A 19,624-nucleotide genomic window follows, 5' to 3' on the forward strand; every position below is an offset into this window, starting at 1 on the left:
GCTCAAAACAAAGTTATTGTCACCTAATCGTTTGATTACACAATAAGGTCCACTTCGCCGCGGTGCCAATTTCGCCGAAACGCCCTTGGCCGCATCACTCAAGGTATGGGAATCCAGGAGCACAAGGTCACCCTCTTTGATGGTTGTTGCCTGACGATGACGGTCGTAACAGGATTTCTGCACCTTCCAAGCAGCTGCCTGATGTGACCGAGCATACTGGAGGGCCTCTCCAAGGCACCGCTGGAGTTCCGCAGCAAGTGCATGGTGTGCTGCTTTTGGAGGCTCTGTGTCTTCCTTGTCGCTTGTAGGTTCCCATGGGGTGCGCAACTCGCGGCCGTAACACAACAATGCTGGAGTATATCCGGTGACAACACTCTCGGCAGTACGCATGGCAAGGGCGATCTCAGGTATGTGCCGGTCCCAGTCTTTGTGGTTGGAGCAGTATGCCCGTAGACACTGCTTAATTGTGCCATTGTGACGCTCCACCATTTGGCCAGCCGGCCGGTAAGGCACTGTGTGGCGATCTTTGATGCCCCAGTGTTTCAAGAGGTTGCGCCATAGTGTGCTAACAAAGGGCTTGCCATTGTCACTGGTGATGGCCACAGGTGTGCCATGGCGGCAGAAGACTTGCACCATGCACTCCAGTATTTTCGCACTTGTTGCTGCTCGTAGAGGGAAAAGCTCTGGGAACTTCGTAAATTTGTCAATAACTACCAGCAAGTATTTGTGGCCCCGGGGTGTAGATGGCAAGGGCCCGATAATGTCAACACTGAGCTCTTCCATGGGTGATGTTGCCCACTGACTGCTCATGAGGCCCTCTGGTTTCTTGCGCCGAGCTTTTGTGCGCTGACAGACAGTACAGCACTGCACATACTTTGATATATCTGCTCGCATGCCCAGCCAGACGAATCGTGCAGCCACACGCCTCAGAGTTTTGAAAAATCCAGCATGGCCTGCAGTGGGATGGTCGTGGGCCACCTTCAGTGCCAGCTGCCGCAAGTGACTAGGTAACCACGCTACCTTGTGGTTGCCTCTTTGCTGAACCAGCAATCCGCTTGGCTGCAGTTCCGTTGTTTCGGCCAGATCACGAAAGAGGCGATGATCAGGGTCCGAACTTGGGAGCTGAGTCCCTTGGACCACTGCCTTCAGCTTTAAGAGGCGGTCATCACGAGCCTGTTCTTGTACCAGCTGTGTTGTGTCACTCAGCAGCGAAGAGTCAACCTCCGAGGCCACAGCTACTTCATCAAATGTAATTTTGCCTTCAGGTTCTGGAGCAGCAATGGGGAACAGCGTCTCATGTAGGTTGTCACTTGGGTTGTCTTCACACTGGAGAGGGGCTCTACTCAAGGCATCAGCGGGTATGTTTGCCAGCCCTCGTCTGTGCTTGATTCGGCAGTTGAAGCCCTGCAGCCGAAGAACCCAACGCTTGACCCTGGGTGAAGCTTGGTCGGTATGAAACATCCATGCCAGGGAGGAGTGGTCACAGTGTATTTCAAACTCCGTAAATTCAAGATATGCCCTGAACTTGTCCACTGCCCAGACTACTGCCAGGCATTCCCACTCCTGGACAGTATAATGGCTCTCGGCTGCTGTAAGGACTCTGCTAATGAAGGAAACAGGCTGCAGACCATCAGGGCCAGCCTGCAGCAGCACAGCTGCAATGCCAATGCCACTTGCATCTGTCTCCACCACAAAGGGTCGATTTAGATCTGGGAGGCTTATAACAGCATCCTGAGCTAAGGCCTGCTTGAGTGCAGTGAAAGCCTGTTCTTGGCACTCCTCCCACTGCCATGGCTCGTTCTTCTTCAAAAGGTTGGTCAGTGAATGTGCCGTCAGTGAAAAGTGAGGGATGAAGCTTCTATAGTAGCCGGCAAGTCCCAGGAAGGCTTGCAGCTGCTTAACTGTACTGGGTCTAGGGTAATCCAGCACTGCACGCACCTTGTCCTCATCTGGTCTGCACTGCCCAGGGGAGATGATGTGACCTAAAAACTTGAGGGACTGACGGCAGACCTGTACTTTATCTGGATTAATCGTAAGGCCAGCACCCTCAATGCGTTGTAGCACTTCCCTTACATGTTCAACATGTTTCTCCAGTGTCTCTGAGTATACAAGGACATCATCTAAAAATGCCATAGCAAAGTGGTGATTGATTCCCTGCAGCACCCGGTCCATTAGGGTTTGAAAAGTTGCTGGACCACCTGCCACCCCGAAGGGCATCCTCGTAAATTCAAATGTACCTTGATGGCAAATGAAGGCCGTTTTAGCTATGTCAGCCTTGCAAACAGGAATTTGGAAAAACCCTTGGGAGAGATCAAAGCTGGAAAACCACATTGCTCGGCCCAACTGCGCTAGCAGCCAGTCAGTTCGAGGCATTGGGTAGGCAGGTACTCGGGTGCGTGCATTTAACGGACGGTAGTCCACAGCGAGCCGGTAGCCTCCAGACTTCTTTGCAACGAGCACTGGGGCGCTAGTCCATGGGCTGGTGCTTCGTCTTATAAGGCCCTGTTGTAGGAGGTCATCCACACAGCCCTCAATGATCTTCTGCTTCTTCGCATTCACTGGACGTAGCTTGCATCTCACGGGCGCACTGTCCCCCGTGTCAATGAGGTGCTGAGCCAGGGTGGTACATCCCGCAACTGTAGTAAACAGATGGTTAAAGTCATCGAGAACTTTACTCATGCTTGGGTGTAGTTCCCTGGTGCCAGCCTGATGCATGTTCTCTATGCCTGGAACTACAAGCACTTCTTCAAAGAGGCTGTGCAAGTGGTACGACTCTCCATCTTCTATTGCAAGTGCTGTCGCTGGGTCCTTTTCACGCTTAGCAAATGGCACCATGCACTGTGGATCGGTTCCAATCGTCCACCCACCCAGCGATACATGTAAAGAGATGCCTGTTGCTGTTAAAAAATCTCTGCCCAGCACAATGTCCCGACACAAGTCTGGCACACACAGGAAGCGTTGATTGCGGCTGCTTGTGGCCCACTTTATTTTGCACTTGAGGGAAGTCGTCGACTGAGACCAACCTGTTGCCAGGCGGAGTGCTTGTTCCTGTGTCTTGGGTTTGGCGCCCGCCTCGACCGCTACCCTTGCCGCCGGCAATCCAAGCAAGCTCACACTCGAGCCTGTGTCCAGTAGGGCCTGGAACGTCGTCCTCCCGATCTGCACTTCCAGGAGAGGCTCCTTGTTGCCGGCCAAGGCCGCTACTTGCAGCGCAGTCTCGTAGGTGCTTGCCGGTGCAGCACCTACCGTCCCCCGTTTCCCGTACACTGAGAGCGGATATGTCCGATCCCGTTGCATTGGTAGCAGCGGGGTGGGCCGCCACGCCGACCTGTAGGGCACTCGCGGGCCATGTGACCGACGCCTCCGCAGCGATGGCAGTTGAATTCTCTTTGGTCACGCGGCTGGTACCTTTGGTGCTGTGACGGCGTTGAGAGATGTGGCGTCCTTGTGGCGAATGCGGCCAATCCGTGCAATTGGTCTCGGTGGTAGGAGGGCTGTATCGCCGCGGGGTGCAACGGCCAGGGGGATGCCGCCGGCGGATACTGGAACGGCGCGGCAGCCGCTGTGATCAACCCTCCGGGTTGTGTTCCCGGCACGCCGGCCACGTTTATAGTCGATTGGAAGGCCAAGTCTCTCGCGACTTGGTCAGTCGGGGGTGGTGGTGGCTTGTACTGCATGCGCCTCCAGAAACGCTCCATGAGACCGTCAGCGGCCTTCGCCAACTCCGCGAGACTGCCGAACTGTCTTCCCTCCACCAGATCCTGGAGTTGCGGGTGCATCTGCCGCAGCACGCGGTCAACCTTTTCCGACTCGGGCACTTCGCCGCCAATCCGGTCGTAGTAGGCCGCGATGGTATAAATAAATTCCTTTAAATTTTCTTGGGGATGTTGCGTCCGGTGCTCCAGCTCTTGTTTCAAGCGGCGCTTCGCGTCAATGGAGGAGAATTCCGCAATAAACGCCGCAGTGAACTCCTCCCACGACGCAAACGAGTTCACGAATCGCCACCACAACTTCGCGCTACCTTCCAGCGCAGCAGGCACAATGTGCGTAAGCCTCTTGTCAGCTGCGACACCGCTGACCAAACAAAACGTTTCAAGCCGGTCCAAAAATTCCTCGGGGGACTGATGGTCGTTGAACCCCTTAAACCTTGGAGGCTGACCTGGCTGACCTCCTGTGGAGCGCGGAGCGCAGTCGCTCACCGGTTGAACCGCCGCCGCCGTTGTCGTAGAACCCATAGGCACTGCCTCGGCCGCCATCAGTCTTTGTCTGACAGCTGCCGCGATTTGCTCGCGTTCCATGGTAGATCCGCTCGTCTGCCCCAGCAGATGCTGTACCAATTGTTCGGGAACGTCCACTGTCTCCATGTTCACGTAGATCCCGGACGGGCCCCCACTTGTCACGATCGACGACACGCCACACGTGGTCCCGAACTACCGCTTTATTTTCCGGCACGCCAACCTTCCGCACCACACAACCACACTCCTCCCGCACGCTCGCGCCGCTGTCCTCCCCGCACTCACGCCACCTGTTCGTCGCTCAGTCAACTACCGTCGATCCCGCGCCTGGCCTCCGAGAACCGCGGCTCCTCGTCATGGGTCTTGGGCTGGCTTGCCGCGGGTCTTGCGCGTCACAAAGTGATCGCCCAAGGATACTGCCACCAGTAAGCATTCCAGCACAGTGAAGGACCTTGCTCCTGGTGTGCGCTTAGTAGGTGACACGCGGCACACACATCACACGGGACGATTGCTATTGCCTGGCATTAGGTACCACCTTTCAATGAAGCGGCGCTAGTTTTGCCTACTCGCAGACAACTTTTCCTGGGTGTGCAGGGAAGGCTATGGGGGCAGAGCTTCTACACATGTACACCTACGCGAAGTAGTCTGGTTTGGCGTGCGTTTAGATTTTACTTTCGGTTGGTCAACCTTCCATAGCTCCTGTGCATGTTTGACGGCAGACAAAGATAATTCAGCGAGTATTTCTAATAGCCAATCGATGGTGTCAGAGTTGTTTTGACCTTAGATAAATAAACTAACCTTTGGGGAACATTTCAGTGCAAGAAATAGTCATGTCGTAATTGATGATTATGTAGCACGTGCCACAGCTTTATATTTTGCTTTGTTTCTGTAAGGACATGTCAGTTTTGTCAGAGATGCAGCTGATATACTCATGCTATTTGAAATAGTGACCTGAAGGTACAATGAGCTAATTACAAAATTAAAAGTTTATGAGCAGAGTAATGTTTGAGAAGCTTCAATGCACTTTTTTTTTTTCATGATGCCTCCAGTCAGCAGCAGACAATATTGTTACGAGACACAAATGAGAATATGGATATGAACTATAACATAGAGTTTGACAAGATAACAAGTACCGACAAAAGCGAGAGCACAAAGAGAGCTGCTGGGAAAATCGGAAAAAAGTTTCGTCTGTAAGCACCCTTGGCCAGTAGAACACAAAGAGAAGCAAAACACTCAGGGTATATCTTCCCATGCACTTGCCTAACTTTCACTACCTTTGGAGCTTATGCTTGGGTTTGAGCCAATGTCGAATTTCAGGCTCTTAATATTGTCAATTTCGCCATGCCTGTCCCATAATTCGTTTTAGATTTTTTCCACGTGAGCCCAGTTCCGCCTCCAGTTTTCCTCGCTTACTAAGTCAATACCGGCGTGCAAAAGCTTTTGCACATCGTCAGGCTTGAATGTTGCGCTATTAGTGCCGCATTCACTTGGCGCCAGACTAGCTCTAGTGGATTGAATTTGCAGTGATACAGCAGCAACTTGAACTCTTTCATTACTGCAAGAAAATGGTATATTTTTGTAGGTCTCGGAAAAATATTATTTACTGCTACAAATAATATTCCAGCACAAATTGCAGCATAGCATATTGTGCATATTGAAATGCTCTTTCCAAAAACATACGTTGCCAAACAACAAAATTTATTATGTAAAAGATAATTCTAGAAAGCAACATTTCTGCAGCTAGTTCATAAAAACAATAAAAAAACATAATATCTACAATAACATTAATATCAAAGGAAATTCAGAATATACATTTCAAAGATAAATAACTCAAGAACAGCGTCTGAAAAAGTAAATGCTCAGTACATCGCTGTTCTTCGGATACACAACTGAAACTAAGACCAGTTCATCGCTCATGCCATGCGGTGAAGCAGTTCCTGGATATTGTGAAGCATAGGTGCACTCCACACTTTTCCCACAAAACGTCTGGTTTTTGTTCAACTTTGTGGTCATTGTAACACATTTTGCAGTTGCACTTTTTCGGCATCTTCTGAGGATGGTCTGATGAGAAGTCCAAGGAACGTACTTCGCCAGTTCATTTAGAGTCATGCACGTCTTCCAGGACCGATTGCACTCAGCATAGCTGGGCAACTACAACATTATGCATTCAAACATATCTGTTTGCATTTTTGCTGGTGGTCTTTATCACCTCTGCAGAGAGGAAGAGTAGAAAGAAATCCCACACTATTCTAAATTGTCTTGCACTGATCCGTAGTGCTGGGCTGAGATGTGCTATGGGAGGTCTTCTTGGCGTGAATGGAAGTTTCGTTGCTACCGATGGCAGCACGTCATAACCAAGCGAGGTATCTCTCAGATCGTGCAAAAGATCAGTAGATAAGCGCGCACAAAGAAGAAGACCGCTCAAGGCTGTAAAAGATACTCGCCGATGAACAGTTGCGGATGTCCCATGCTGACTCAAAACATCCTCGCTGTCGGAGCTTGAATCTGCTTTGCTGTCATCTACGGAATCATAACTCGAGTCCTCATCACTAAATTTAAGTCCGAGTGCAGCATAGTTTCGAGCACAATGCTTTTCTCGCGACGCAACAGCGTGGGATGACGCCATGGGAGTGACTTTCGATAACTGCGCAGCGACACCGGCAGCGCCTCTTGCCAGGATTTTACGAGAGAAGCAAAACCTAAACCATTGGAAACTGGTTGAAAATGCCAGGTCCGCGCGTTGGACATGCAGTGGACCTTCAGAAGGCATGTGTGGAAAAAAGTATGTGGGACAGACAGGAAGGTGCTTCAATGAACGTCTCATAACAATGTGTACAACATGGTACAGGGCCATCCAGGTATTCATTGCCGTGATCACGGGTGTAAGCCCTACTTTGAAAAAAGCGAAGTGCTGGCTTAACATAGTTCACAGATGACGTGTGAAATCATTGAAGTAGATTTCATTAGGTTGTTTGATAGCTCGTGCCTCAGCTCTCCTTCGATTCCACTTTCATCTCGGGAAATCGCATATCTTAACGGGGTTTCAATGGCAAGCATTTCGTGTGCTCTGTAAGTACGCGGCTATCATTATCAGCATTGCAAATGATATTCCAGATTTTTTGCCGATCATTCTCACATTGCGCATGGTAGCATCCTACAGATTTATTTCTTCATTGCTTCATTAATAAACTGTTATAAAATAACTGTTATAAATAAAAAGTCAGTGCTGTGTGCATGTCGCTCTCTCATGTCCTTGTCTTTATTTTGTGCTGTGTCCTTTTTCTAATGAATCACCAACAAGCCCAGGCTTCCACGCTAAATCTAGTGCAGATGCTTCTAAAACAAACAGGCGGGTCACCAATAGAACGGGAGCACTTGGCAACGCAAGTGCGACAAGTGCTAATGGTAGCACCGAACTCAACCTTCTCAACTTCCTTGACCTCATCTGCTCCGATCACCGAAGCAAACGTGGTAGCTTCCTTTGTTCACACCGGTACACCGGAATGCGTTCAACGAGAGTGACTACGCCAGCAGTGGTGCCACGATTCCAGTGATTCCATGACGTGCAGTGGCCGCAGGAGTTACTTGATAAGGTGGAAAACGTTGGTGTGGTCGCGGACATTCCTGGTGAAGACCGTGTCAGATGCGTCATCGCATCCATCCTGGATGGGAGTTCCAAACTGGGGTACCGCTTCGTCAGGCCGTTCGACGTGGCATTTGCCGAAGCCTTCAAGAAGGAGTTTGCTTCTGTTGACAAGAAGCCGCGACTTAAAGAGAAGTTGGACCGACGCACACCCCCAAGGAGAACTTAAAGGGACCCTGAAACGATTTTGGCGATTTTCTACAAACGTACTGAGTCGTTAGAGTAGGTCCTTCTGATCATTAATTGACACATCCAAGTGCTCTGCGTAAAGCGTGTAATTTATTATAAGGTTTTAAAAATGCACATCGCTGTCGATCGCAGCGCACTGCTCGGCGGAATTTTAAGCCGCCCCTACCCATATGATGCAAATAACCCATATGACGTCACATGGGCGAGCTATCTGATTGGCTGACCAGGGCGCGTGGTCGATAATTTTTCCAACTTTATGGTGAACAAATGATGCTCGTAATAGTTGGAATGTTAGTTACTTTGTTTTTGTAAAAAGAAAATAACTTAAAGAGAATACACAAGAATAGTTTTTTAGTACACTTGAGCACTTCCGGCACACAGCAAGTGTCGTCTGCTTGTGTTACAACGTGCGCAGTCTTTGACGAGAGCTCCGCCGTCAGTGTCGATCAGTCTTTTCGTGAGCACGATGAATCACCCTTGTTGCGTTGTGGGCTGCAGACGTAGCGACTGGAAAGATGTGAAGTTGCGAAATCGTGTCCCTCTGCAAGGCAGCATACGAGCGAACTGGCTGCTGCGCATCGGACTGCGGCTATCCGATAGGCGCCAGGGTTTGCGTGTTTGTGGCCGTCACTTTACAGCGGAAGATTACTAACGCAATAGCGTTTCGCAAGTCCGGTATTAGGGCAAACACAAGCGCAAGGGGACAGGGTCTGGCCGCTTGACTGTGCCGGGATGAGCCATGAGATGAGCAGAAAGGTAAATGTGAATGGTCTGCACGGTGCAGCCACCTGGTGGCACAGAGCTCAACCATACACAGTAGCAGCAACGAAGTGCATTCTTCTTTGCTGCTGGTGTGTATTTTTCGCAGGAGTGTAATCATCAACACGTTGTTCTTATAAATGTTTAAAATGTTTTACACTTGGTTAGAGCAATATTAGCGCTTCGTTTGACTGGTTAAGCGCTGCGCCAACAAGTGTCTGGACCGTGCAGACCGATCAGGCTGCATGCTCACGTACGTCTACTCTGAAGTTCCTTCATCAGCTTGAGTTTATGCCTCCAGTCATTTGCCGAAATGACCAGCTTGCCTGTGGTTACCGGAATACCGGCCACCTTCGGCGCTACGACAGAATGCTCGCAACGCACGCTGCTTCGATGGCTCTCGCTTGGGGTCGACGGCCAAGCGGCTAGCGGAGAGGTCTCGCGCGGGAGGAGGCGTGCTCCAACAACCGGAAGTGGACGATGTGACGTTGCATCGTGACGCAGGACCAGTGAAGGCGGAGCTTAGCGCCGCTCGCTCGGCGAGCGAGTTGAGGAGGAAAGGCATGGCTAGGGAGGAGGGTAACTTCTAATCGCTTGTAACTCTATTAATACGTAACGCTTCACTTAAATTGTGGTGCGAATGTTCTACTTAAGCTGTACCCTATGCGCCTACAAAATTTGTCCGAACCGTTTCAGGGGCCCTTTAAAATTGTTTGTATATGGGGTGGCAGCCTACTGCAATAGGATAAGGCAAGGAAGTGGCCGAGTCAGTGAAGGTGGACCGAGTCCTGCGCCCAAATGCACCCTCAGCTGCAGGACTTCACAGCGGGGTCTACCTACCCATGCTTGAAGGCACTGGCAGCTGCGGCCGACAACCTCATGGAGCGAGCGCGGCGCCGGCTAGGATATTCGTCTGTGCCACCCAAAATAAACCAAGTCGCGCATGACTTGGCATATTCAGCACACGGCATTCCTGACTTAATGGCAGCGCCTCAGTACACGGCAGCTTTCATCTCTGCGCCGAACACACAAAATGCCACGTCCAGTTGGACGCTTGGATGCACGTGGCCTCTTCACCCCACAGCAGTGCAGCCTTCGTACCATCGGGACCAGTGCTCCATAGTTCAAGCTCAACCTATCGACGTGCCAACATACTAACCACCAACAGGACGTTGACCCCAGCAGCACCAAACCAAATTGTTTGCCGATGATGTCGTAGTGTCGGCCACATTGCACACAAGTGCATGAGTGGACAGCACCAGGACCATGCCGTTTGCTTCCAGTGCGACCAGCCCGGGCACTTCCAGGCGCAGTGCTCAGGAAACGGGCACCAGTAGGTACTGGTCCGGCGGGTGCCTACAACACCACTATGCAATTTGCATCTGCAGCCAGAAGGAAGGAGCCACTCCTGGACGTTCGAATAGGTAGTACGACATTCCGCACCCTGCTAGACATTGAGTCCAGCATGAGTCTCCTTTGTCTACTGACCACCAGTGCGGCGTGCTCTTCGGGAGCAAAGAAGAAACGCGAAACTCGAAAACTTTGCCTGGCATCAGGTTGGTATCAAAGCTCCATGGCCACCAAATGCAGAATAAAGTGGGATGAGAGATCCCGGGTTCAAAAGCTTCTTTGGCTGTCTGACCTGTGCCAGGACATTGTGCTTGACAGGGATAGCCACTGGCATGTCCGTACACATTGCTTTGGGAGGGTAGACTATAGGTATGGAGCCACAGCCTGTTGTCCCATTTGCTAAACCTGACGAAAAAGTTGCCCCACATCCAATGGAGGATTCCAATTGCCTTGGAAGGCTGTTCAAGCAGGAGCCAGACACTGTGGCATGCAACAGTCGATAACTCAGGACAACAGGCAGAAATAGTGGACGAGTTTGGGGGTCTGCTGAGAGAGTATGAGGGGCTGTTAACAAGGTTGCCTGGTTGTGCCATGCTCATTGAGCACTCTATTGACACCAGTGACAGCTCTTCAGTGTGTACAAAGCTGCATCTAGTCAATAAAAAAAAAAGAACAATGCATCATGGACGCCTGCTTAGATGAGATGTTGGATGCAGGTGCAGCATAAGTAGCTGCAACAAGTGCACCGGTCCTGGTGGGAAAGAGATTTGAATGCTACTGCATGGCTATTGACTAAGACCCTTGATTTCTTGCACTAGAGTACCAGTGTACCCAATGCCTCACACTGATTGGCTGTTGGTTCAGCTGGGTAATGCCCAATGGTTTACAAGCTTTGACCTGTCTCAGGGGTTCTTCCAAATTTCATTGTGGGAACAAGATGTTGAAAAGATGGCATTCATGTGTCACGGGGGCACTTTTGAGTTCACAAGGATTTGTGAACTCAAATTCTCACAAAAGATTTGTGGGAGCCCCAAGCCACACCTTTTGGTGTGGCTTGGGGCTCAGCCACATTCCAGACTTTAATGACAAAGTTCCCGATGGCGTAAACCACAAATTTGCCATGGCGTTTCTCAATGATGTCTTGGTGTACTCTCCAACTATAGAAGACCACCTGGTACATGTCCGCAAAGTCCTCGAGCGCGTCAAGGACGCGGGGCTTACAATTAATCCCACCAAGGTACAGCTGTGCATACAGTCCCTCACCTTTCTTAGTCACGTCATTTCTCGAGGAGAGTGCCGACCAGAACCAGAGAACGTGTGCGCAGTGGCAGAGTACCCACGGCCATCCAACATCAAGCAACTGCAGGCATTTCTTGGCCTGGTCAGATATTACAGCAACTTTCTTTCGCAGTTTTCTCTCACTGCTAGGCCATTGACCAACTTGCTGAAGCGGCAACAGAAATGACAGTCAACGAGCATTAAAGAATGGGTATTTGTGACTCTCAGAGCAGTGCTGGCAAAGAGGCAGTTCTGAGCTTACCAGACCTCAACACACCATTTGTAATTGAAAAAGATCCCAGCAGCGTCGCCATAGCAGCGGTGCTGCTACAACATCAGGACTTATTCAGGCCAGTTTCGTTCATTAGCAGAAGCTTGTCAGATTCAGAGCATAATTACACAGTCCAGAAGTGGGAGTGCTTGGCCATTGTTTGGGCTGTGGAGGAATTTCAACCTTATTTGGAATGTACTGAATTTGAAATGCACTACGATCACACATTGTTGGCGTGGATGTTCACGGCTGAGCAGGCATCTCCTTGTGTGCGGCACTGGGTGCTCTGCTTTCAAGGGTTTCAGTGCAGAATTAAGCAGCACCGTCATGGGAAGGCCAACGTCCCTGTTGATTCCCCAAGCAGGGCACCTGTTGAACAAGACCTCAAGACAGTCACTGAAAGCCTGCCTGAGAGACTTTTTCCCACTTAACTTGGACACTTACGAAGGCTCCGTCACATTTGACAATTGCCTGCTGGCCACCATTGAGGGCCTCAGTGTCACAAACAGTGTGGAGAAACTGGCACAGGAACAATGTGGTGCCCCTTTTGGGCAATTCAGCCAAAGACCTGGCATCTACATTCCATCTCAAGTCATCAGGACTTCCGATACAATGTCACGGTGACCGTATAGTAGCATGGTTGCCCATACACCTTCACCCCTTGGCTGTGCAAATGGCCCACGACCACCCAACAAGTGCCCACGCAGGATTCTTTAGATGCTGCAGCACATCAGAGAGAAGTTTGTGAGGTTGGGTATCAGCAGCAACGTATCCAAGTACGTCTGTGGTTGTTCAGTCTGTCAGAGGTCAAAAGCACAGCTTCGCAAACCCCAGGGACTTATGGCCAGTCAGTGGCCTGCAGCACCAATGAAACAACTAACTGTTGACCTGATGGGGCCGTTATCTGCAAGCCCTTGCGAGCACAAGCACTTGCTAGTCATTGTCGACAAATTCACCAAATTCATTGAGCCTTTCTCCCTTTTTGTGCAGCAACGACACAAGCAAATCGTCAGCCATGTGGAAAACTTCATCTGCAGACATAGGCTACCTACTGCCATTTTTAATGATAACGGAAAGCCCTTTGTTGGTAGGTTATGAAAGAACCTGCTTAGGCGACTGGGCATCTCAGAGTGCCACACGGGGCCCTACAGGCAAGCCGGGCAGATGGTTGAGCAGCACAATGGCACCGTGAAGCAGTGCCTTCATGCATACTGCACTGAGCACAAAAACTGGAACTTCCAAGCTTGCCTTTGCAATGTGAACTGCAGTAAGTGCTGCCAGCAGATACACCCCAGCCCTGCTCTGCTATGGCCGAGAACTCCGTGCCATGTGGCAGCCTGCTGAAAACAAGCAAGATGCCGAGCCTGCCGTGTAAGCTTCCCATGCATTCGCAGCAGAACTTCAGTCCCATTTGGCAGAGATCATGGATGCCGCACGGCAGCATCAGCAACATGTTTGGCGTGCCCGAAAGCAACGCTACGAGTGACGACGCCGAGCCACGACATTGGAGAAAGGCGACCTTGTCCTGCGCGAAACCCACGTACTCAGCGATGCCGCAAGGGGCAGCTCATCAAAGCTGGCGCCATACGCAAGGGTCCATTCCGCATATGCGAGCTTGTTGGTGCAAACACCTTCAAGGTCGTCCACCCACGGACTGGGAAAGCTTGTGGCGAGGCCCGTGCTAACCAACTCGTTAAATACCATCTCCATGGTCAGTGGGGGCTTCATGTTTCAAGGGGGTAGGCAGGCTGTGAGGACATCCATCTATAGGGAACAGAGTATGTGGTGCCCCCTGGGTGTGGTCGCAGCCGCGAACATCCATCCATAGCAGGGGGGGGGGGGAGGGGAGAGTATGTGGCGCACCCAGGGTGTGGTAGCGGAAGACGCAGGGTGCGATGGCATCCCTCCACAGAGTGTGTGTGTGTGTGTGTAGACGGTGGCGGGTGGTGTTGCGGAAGTTGTAAGGCACAGAAAGCGCGAGTCAGACCTAATAAACCTGACAATCTAATGCCAAGTCGGCATCCGCCGTGGGATGTAACCACTACTGGCATGCTATTCCAACTCGACTTGCCACGGAAGCTGAGTGCATCGTATTTTTCTCCCAAATTCTGTGGAATTTTAACTGTTGTATGCTATTGGCAAATCAACATTGTAAATAATGAGCCTTGTTCCTAATCTTGGGACTGTCGTTGGTGAAAACAATTTGACATGTCACGTCATGGGTAATCATGATTCGGAACGGCAGGCAAGTTCCACTCTGCTTTGGGTAGCTCAGCAGGTGCCTCGTCGGATGGTGCAGTGATGGCGCCTGTTGTAGTGTTCTTTGAAACTCCATGCAGGAGGCAGCCGTGCGTCCCTGCGAGGACGGCCGGGAGGAGCACCGCCGCGACTACCACCTGGGTGTGCTCAAACAGGTGCAGGCAGTGTTTGGGCACCTGGCAGCATCGCAGCTGCAGTACTATGTTCCACGTGGATTCTGGCGCCACTTCAAGCTGTGGGGTGAACCGGTGAACCTGCGGGAACAGCATGACGCACTCGAGTTTTTCAACTCTCTGGTGGACTCGCTGGACGAGGCCCTTAAGGCACTTGGTGCCCCCTGCCTGCTGGCCAAGGCCCTGGGGGGCACCTTTGCCGACCAGAAAATCTGTCGCGGCTGCCCACACCGGTACTCACGAGAGGAGTCCTTCACCACCCTCAACATTGACATTCGCAACCACAGCAACCTGCTCGACTCACTCGAACAGTATGTCAAGGGGGACCTCCTGGAAGGTGCCAATGCCTACCACTGCGACAAGTGCAACAAAAAGGTGGACACGGTCAAGCGGCTGTGCATCAAGCGCCTGCCCCCGATCCTGGCCATCCAGCTAAAGCGCTTCGACTATGACTGGGAGCGCGAGTGTGCCATCAAGTTCAACGACTACTTTGAGTTTCCCCGGGAGCTGGACATGGAGCCGTACACGGTGCGGGGCCTGGCCCGACTTGAGGGTGAGCTCATGGACGAGGAGGCGGCCGAGAGTGAGCTGGGTGCCACCCGCTACCGCCTGACGGGCATTGTGGTGCACAGTGGACAGGCCTCTGGGGGCCACTACTACTCCTACATCTACACCAGGTGGGCTCATCTTGTGACCTTCAATAGTATTAGAAAATCTTCAATGTTATGATGAAATTGCAATACTTATATTTACTATACAAGTTGAATAATTCTATTTGGAAATTGATTATCTAGTATTTGTTTCTTAGAATATTTCAAGTGCGGCCGGCTTGCAAAACCAGCATCTTAATTCGAGTCGAGATTCATTTCACTACGGCATGCACGTCCTAATTATGTTATTGCCAGTGGGCTAGTGCATCCATGACGATGTAGCTGGCAGGTTTGATGCCACAGTGCAGGCCATGGTGAAATCACGCTTCATCCTCAGATGTTTTTCGGTGTGTGTGTAACAGAGCATGGGCCTGAGTCGAAACAAAACTGCTGCTCACTGCAACCTTTGCAGATGAATCCGTTGTCACCACAGACACAATCGCAGAGGGTGACCATGCAGTTCTGCAAAACACAGGTCACACTAGGCTAAAGCTGCAGAAGTGCAAAGCGTCCTAGCCACATAGTACAATAGAAAGGCGTGCTGACTGTCCTATCTAGCACTGCATTTGGCACAGCCAACTAAAGTATTTGACAAAAGGCTGCCTCCACTAACCTCCTCTCTTGTGGCTCTTGGAGGCACCATCCTCGCTTTCTTTCCTCCCTAGTGGTTGGCGCCAAATGTGCTTGCTGCTCGCAGATCGGTGCCGAGAAATGACTGTGTCGAGAGCCCTTTCAGATATGTAAACAGCAGGAGGGCATGCTTTTGCCATTGTCTCCACATGAAACAGACTAGCATTGTGATGCATTATTCGATTGCGACTGTAGCTGGTAGACACGTGGTCAGCCCATTCATTCCATGAGTTCCGTCACAGTTCCAGTGCTAACGGGTGGTGGCGTGCTGTCCGAACGAAGAGCTGCAGCAACTGGCTTGTGATGAGGGTGGTGCTTGCCAGCAGTCTAAGCCTTGCATGCCACCATCCTGGCTACTACGTTGTTGCTCATGACTTGCATAAAAATTGCACTTGTTTTAAGCCGAGTTTCCAAACCCAACAATGCTCTCTACGGTGTGCCCGGTCTTAGTTTAGAGCACTGCAGCTACCAAATAGCAGTCTGTGGTAAGCACACCTGAAATGCTTAATTGTAGCTGGAGATATCAGCCTGATCATAGGCATCATGCCGCAGCATGCCAGCTGAACCAGGCCAAGACACAGGCATGCCATAACTTGCAGTTTGGGAACACATACAAGAAACAAAAACATGCACACCTAAGAAAAGCTATATGTCATTTTCTCTCAGTCATATTGTTATGTGGTAGTGACAGTGAAGAAAGCAGCAAAACTGTGAATGGCAAAACTAGCGTTTTATTGCGTGAAGTTGTGCCCACAAAAGCAAGTTGCACTCAAAGCACAGCAATAGTGGCGAACATGGTCGACGATCGGTGAAATCTGATCTGCCGGTCTAGCACATTGGTTTTATACACGAGTCATATAAGGTTCCAAGTAATCGGTAGTGCTCGCGTGTCTTCCAGACAGTTCTACACAATTCGTGTCGCACATGCAGTCAGATTACACAAGCTTTAGTGACAACAGAACCATCGATAACATTCTAGAAACTGCTGATACATGCAGGCACGTCCTGTAACATAAATTTGTTATACGGTGAAAAGGGCTTACCCGAAAAGAATAAACAAGTACACATGTCAATATACTCAATGTCCACAAATGTGCGACAACCATCTACAGTTTTTCATTTCAGTTTATTGTTAAGACACCTAACTTTAGTAAAAACATGCCGACATACCAAATCAGCCACTGCCATCATACTGGCTGGTACTTATTGTAGTAAACTTTCATGCATTTAACCCATTCGCTTCCGTCGCTTCATCCGCGTTCCGCGCGCTGCCATCCGCGACATGTTTTGTGTGCACGGCGCGACCGATGTCGCTGCAAACAAACCGCGATAACTTGCACTAGAAAAGTCATAGCGTAAAAAAAAATGGTTTTATTTTGCTCTCAAAGCACGCACACATTTTCGGAATTAGAAATTCTTTCGCGTATAATAAATCTTAAAACACTCTGGCATGTGAAGTGCGACGTTACATTTTTCACACTCCCAACGGCTTTCACTTCTCTTCCCCTGTGCTTTGCAGACCACACATCTTCGAGACGGATTTTCCTTCACAGCATTGGGGAGTATCTGGTGAGGAAAATGCGCCCACTCAGAAGCTTCTAGCCGCATCGGTGATGGAGCCACAGCTGGTTTCCCTCTGCGCTGATATCCTGGCAAAATAGTTTCTTCGACAATCTGTTCGACAAGGTCCACCTTCCAATCCGCGTAGGACATTTTTTTTCCGGTTGCTTTTTGGAACAAGATATAGCTGTTATGAACAGCTGAATCCACAACATAAAATTTTCCTGTATCCTTTGGCGTATCTGCACATTATAGGGAAGGAAGCCAGCTGCTGATCATGACGGTCAACGCCTCCCATGCCTATATTATAGTCAAGCACAACACGAGGTTTTCGGATCGGTTGACCATCTTTTGTTTTTTTGCACGAGTCAGTTAAGTCTGCAGCAGCGTGGACAGTGGAGAGCATTGTCACTGGTTTTTTTGTACTGCCATTTTGCAGCCATGATGCCATGGGAAAACACAGTGGAGCACTCACCCCGTTGCAAGTTAAATTTCTTGAAATCTTTCGACATGTTTTTTCGGTGCAATCTCGTTGTACCAACAGCATTGGATCCTGAATCTTTGACACGTAGAAACAAGGTCGGAGAACTATACCAATTGTCCACAAAAATGGTATGGCCATTTGGTAGGTACTCGCTTGCAAGTTCAATAACAACGGCCTCGCTGCACAACATTCCAGCCGTCGCAGGCGACTTGTCGCTCTTTCCGGTGTATATCGCAAATTTGAGGCCGTATCCACTGGTCGATTCGCAGATCTTGTAAAATTTTATACGGAAGCGTGCTCTGTTCAACGGGTTGAACTGCACAAAGCAGAGTCGGCCTCGAAACTTCATGAGACTCTCATTCACTGCCAACTGCTCTTCTGGATAATAGGAGCTGGAAAAAGCTTCCAAGACATACTCTAACACTGAGCGCAGCTTCCACAGCTTATCCCCTTGTGCTTGGCCGCTACTGTCCGAGAAATGTAGGTATTTACAAAGGGCTTGATAATGCTGCCTTGGCACCAGGGATGGGAAGAATGGTGTGCTAATTACCGATCTGTGTGCCCAATATGACTGAATTGTGTTTTTCTTGACTTGGCCCATAAGCACACATACGGTGAAGAAAACTTTCATCTCACCTGGTGTTGTGGGAAACCAAGACCGATCGGGCGCTGAAGCTTGTTTTAGAACAGCAAATGCGTTCGTTTCATCAGCAATTATCTGCCAGAAGTCTTCGCCGATCAAGCAGTTGAACGACGTCAAAGCTGTCGGATTTGCAGAGAGGGCTAACTGAACAGTTCTCTTCATTCCTGAATTCCCACTGAACAAACACTTTTCCACTTTCTTGTCGCTGTCAGTCGGATTCCACTTCCAGTCTTCTAACTTCGGTGCTTTTGCAGGCGGCGCGCAATCCACATCTGGTTTGTTTGACTCGGCGTCAGAGCCTACATCCTTGTCGAACGAGTCACTTTCAGAATCACTGCTTTGCAGGTCATCTACAGCTACAGTGTCGTCGCTGTCGTCATCATCACTCGCAAATAGAACCGATTCAATCTCTGCCTGCGTGAGAGGCTTGCCTCGCCGCATCGCCATGTTCGACTCAGAAACGCGGGCTTGGAAAATACTTTTCTCCTTGCAAATATTTGAGAATCTTGCAGACAACTATTTCCACCTGGTGTAAAAAGTAGTAAACAAAAACCAGAAAACACTTTCAAGTGGCGCCATCTCTTATTTATTGCCATAACTAGCGGTTTTGAGTCGGACGGCGTTTTGCTGTCTTTTGCCACTTCGGCCCTTTCTCCACCGGACGGCGAATCGCCGTCTTTTGACGCGAATGGGTTAATAGCAACAAAATATCCCTCAAACATCAGCAGGTGACAAGTGCGATTCACTAGCACACAAAAGCAGAAGTGCGTGCACAGTTCTATAAGCGAACTGGCCAACAAAGAGAAAGCCCATTTTGCCTAGTGTGCATCGAAGTTAGCTGGTGACGCCACTCTGGGTGCTAGTCTCCACGCCACCTATGTCTTGCTCAAGATGGAAGGCCTGACTGGGCGATTTAGCGCTCCTGTTTACCTTGCTCCTCTGTGGTTCTATTGTCGTTCCCATGCTGATGGGGATGTGGACTGCGGCTCAGTTTCCGTCAGGCATTAGCACCGCTACCACTTTTCGCATCGCATATTTGCGGTGCTCGGCACGTTCGAAAGTTCCTCCAAGTTAACCGAGGCACTGCTAAAGACATCCTAATTAATTAGTTTAATGCCATTTAGATAATATGTAGACTTTCCATGACCAGAGGGCAAGTATAAGTTACTGTACTGTATTCTTGTGTAAGGGTAATACTCTATTTTTCCATGAATTTGAGCCCCAATTTTTTTGGTTGCTGCGAATGCTCAAGCAAAAAGTAAATAAATCTGTATTTATTCTGAAAGGTCGACGTCCTTCCAACCATGTGTTGCGACCTTAGAAAACCTTCGTTCTTGCTTTGTTTTTCATCCAATTCATTGTTGCCGGAACATACTAAACCACAGAGCTGAAGCAGCCAAAATGTGGTTCACTGTGAGCATGCTGTTACAAGAAGCCATCCTTGGACATGGGCTCAAGCCTTGTGCCATATACGAGGGTGCGCAAAAAAAAAAAAGTAAT

General features: G+C 49.9%; 1 protein-coding gene and 1 pseudogene across 8 annotated transcripts in view; one reads left to right on the plus strand and one right to left on the minus strand.

Moving 5' to 3' along the window:
- Positions 1 to 19,624, plus strand: part of faf (ubiquitin carboxyl-terminal hydrolase-like faf) — a 607,534-nt gene that overhangs the window by 482,169 nt on the left and 105,741 nt on the right. For all 8 annotated transcript variants that reach the window (XM_072286629.1, XM_072286626.1, XM_072286628.1 and 5 more), the window contains one exon: positions 14,065 to 14,834. In XM_072286629.1, the coding sequence (XP_072142730.1) occupies positions 14,065 to 14,834 (770 nt within the window). The remainder of the gene's footprint in view (positions 1 to 14,064; positions 14,835 to 19,624) is intronic.
- Positions 16,845 to 17,509, minus strand: LOC140216208 (piggyBac transposable element-derived protein 4-like; annotated as a pseudogene).

The sequence above is a fragment of the Dermacentor andersoni genome, chromosome 2, assembly GCF_023375885.2.
Source record: "Dermacentor andersoni chromosome 2, qqDerAnde1_hic_scaffold, whole genome shotgun sequence".
Taxonomy (NCBI): domain Eukaryota; kingdom Metazoa; phylum Arthropoda; class Arachnida; order Ixodida; family Ixodidae; genus Dermacentor; species Dermacentor andersoni.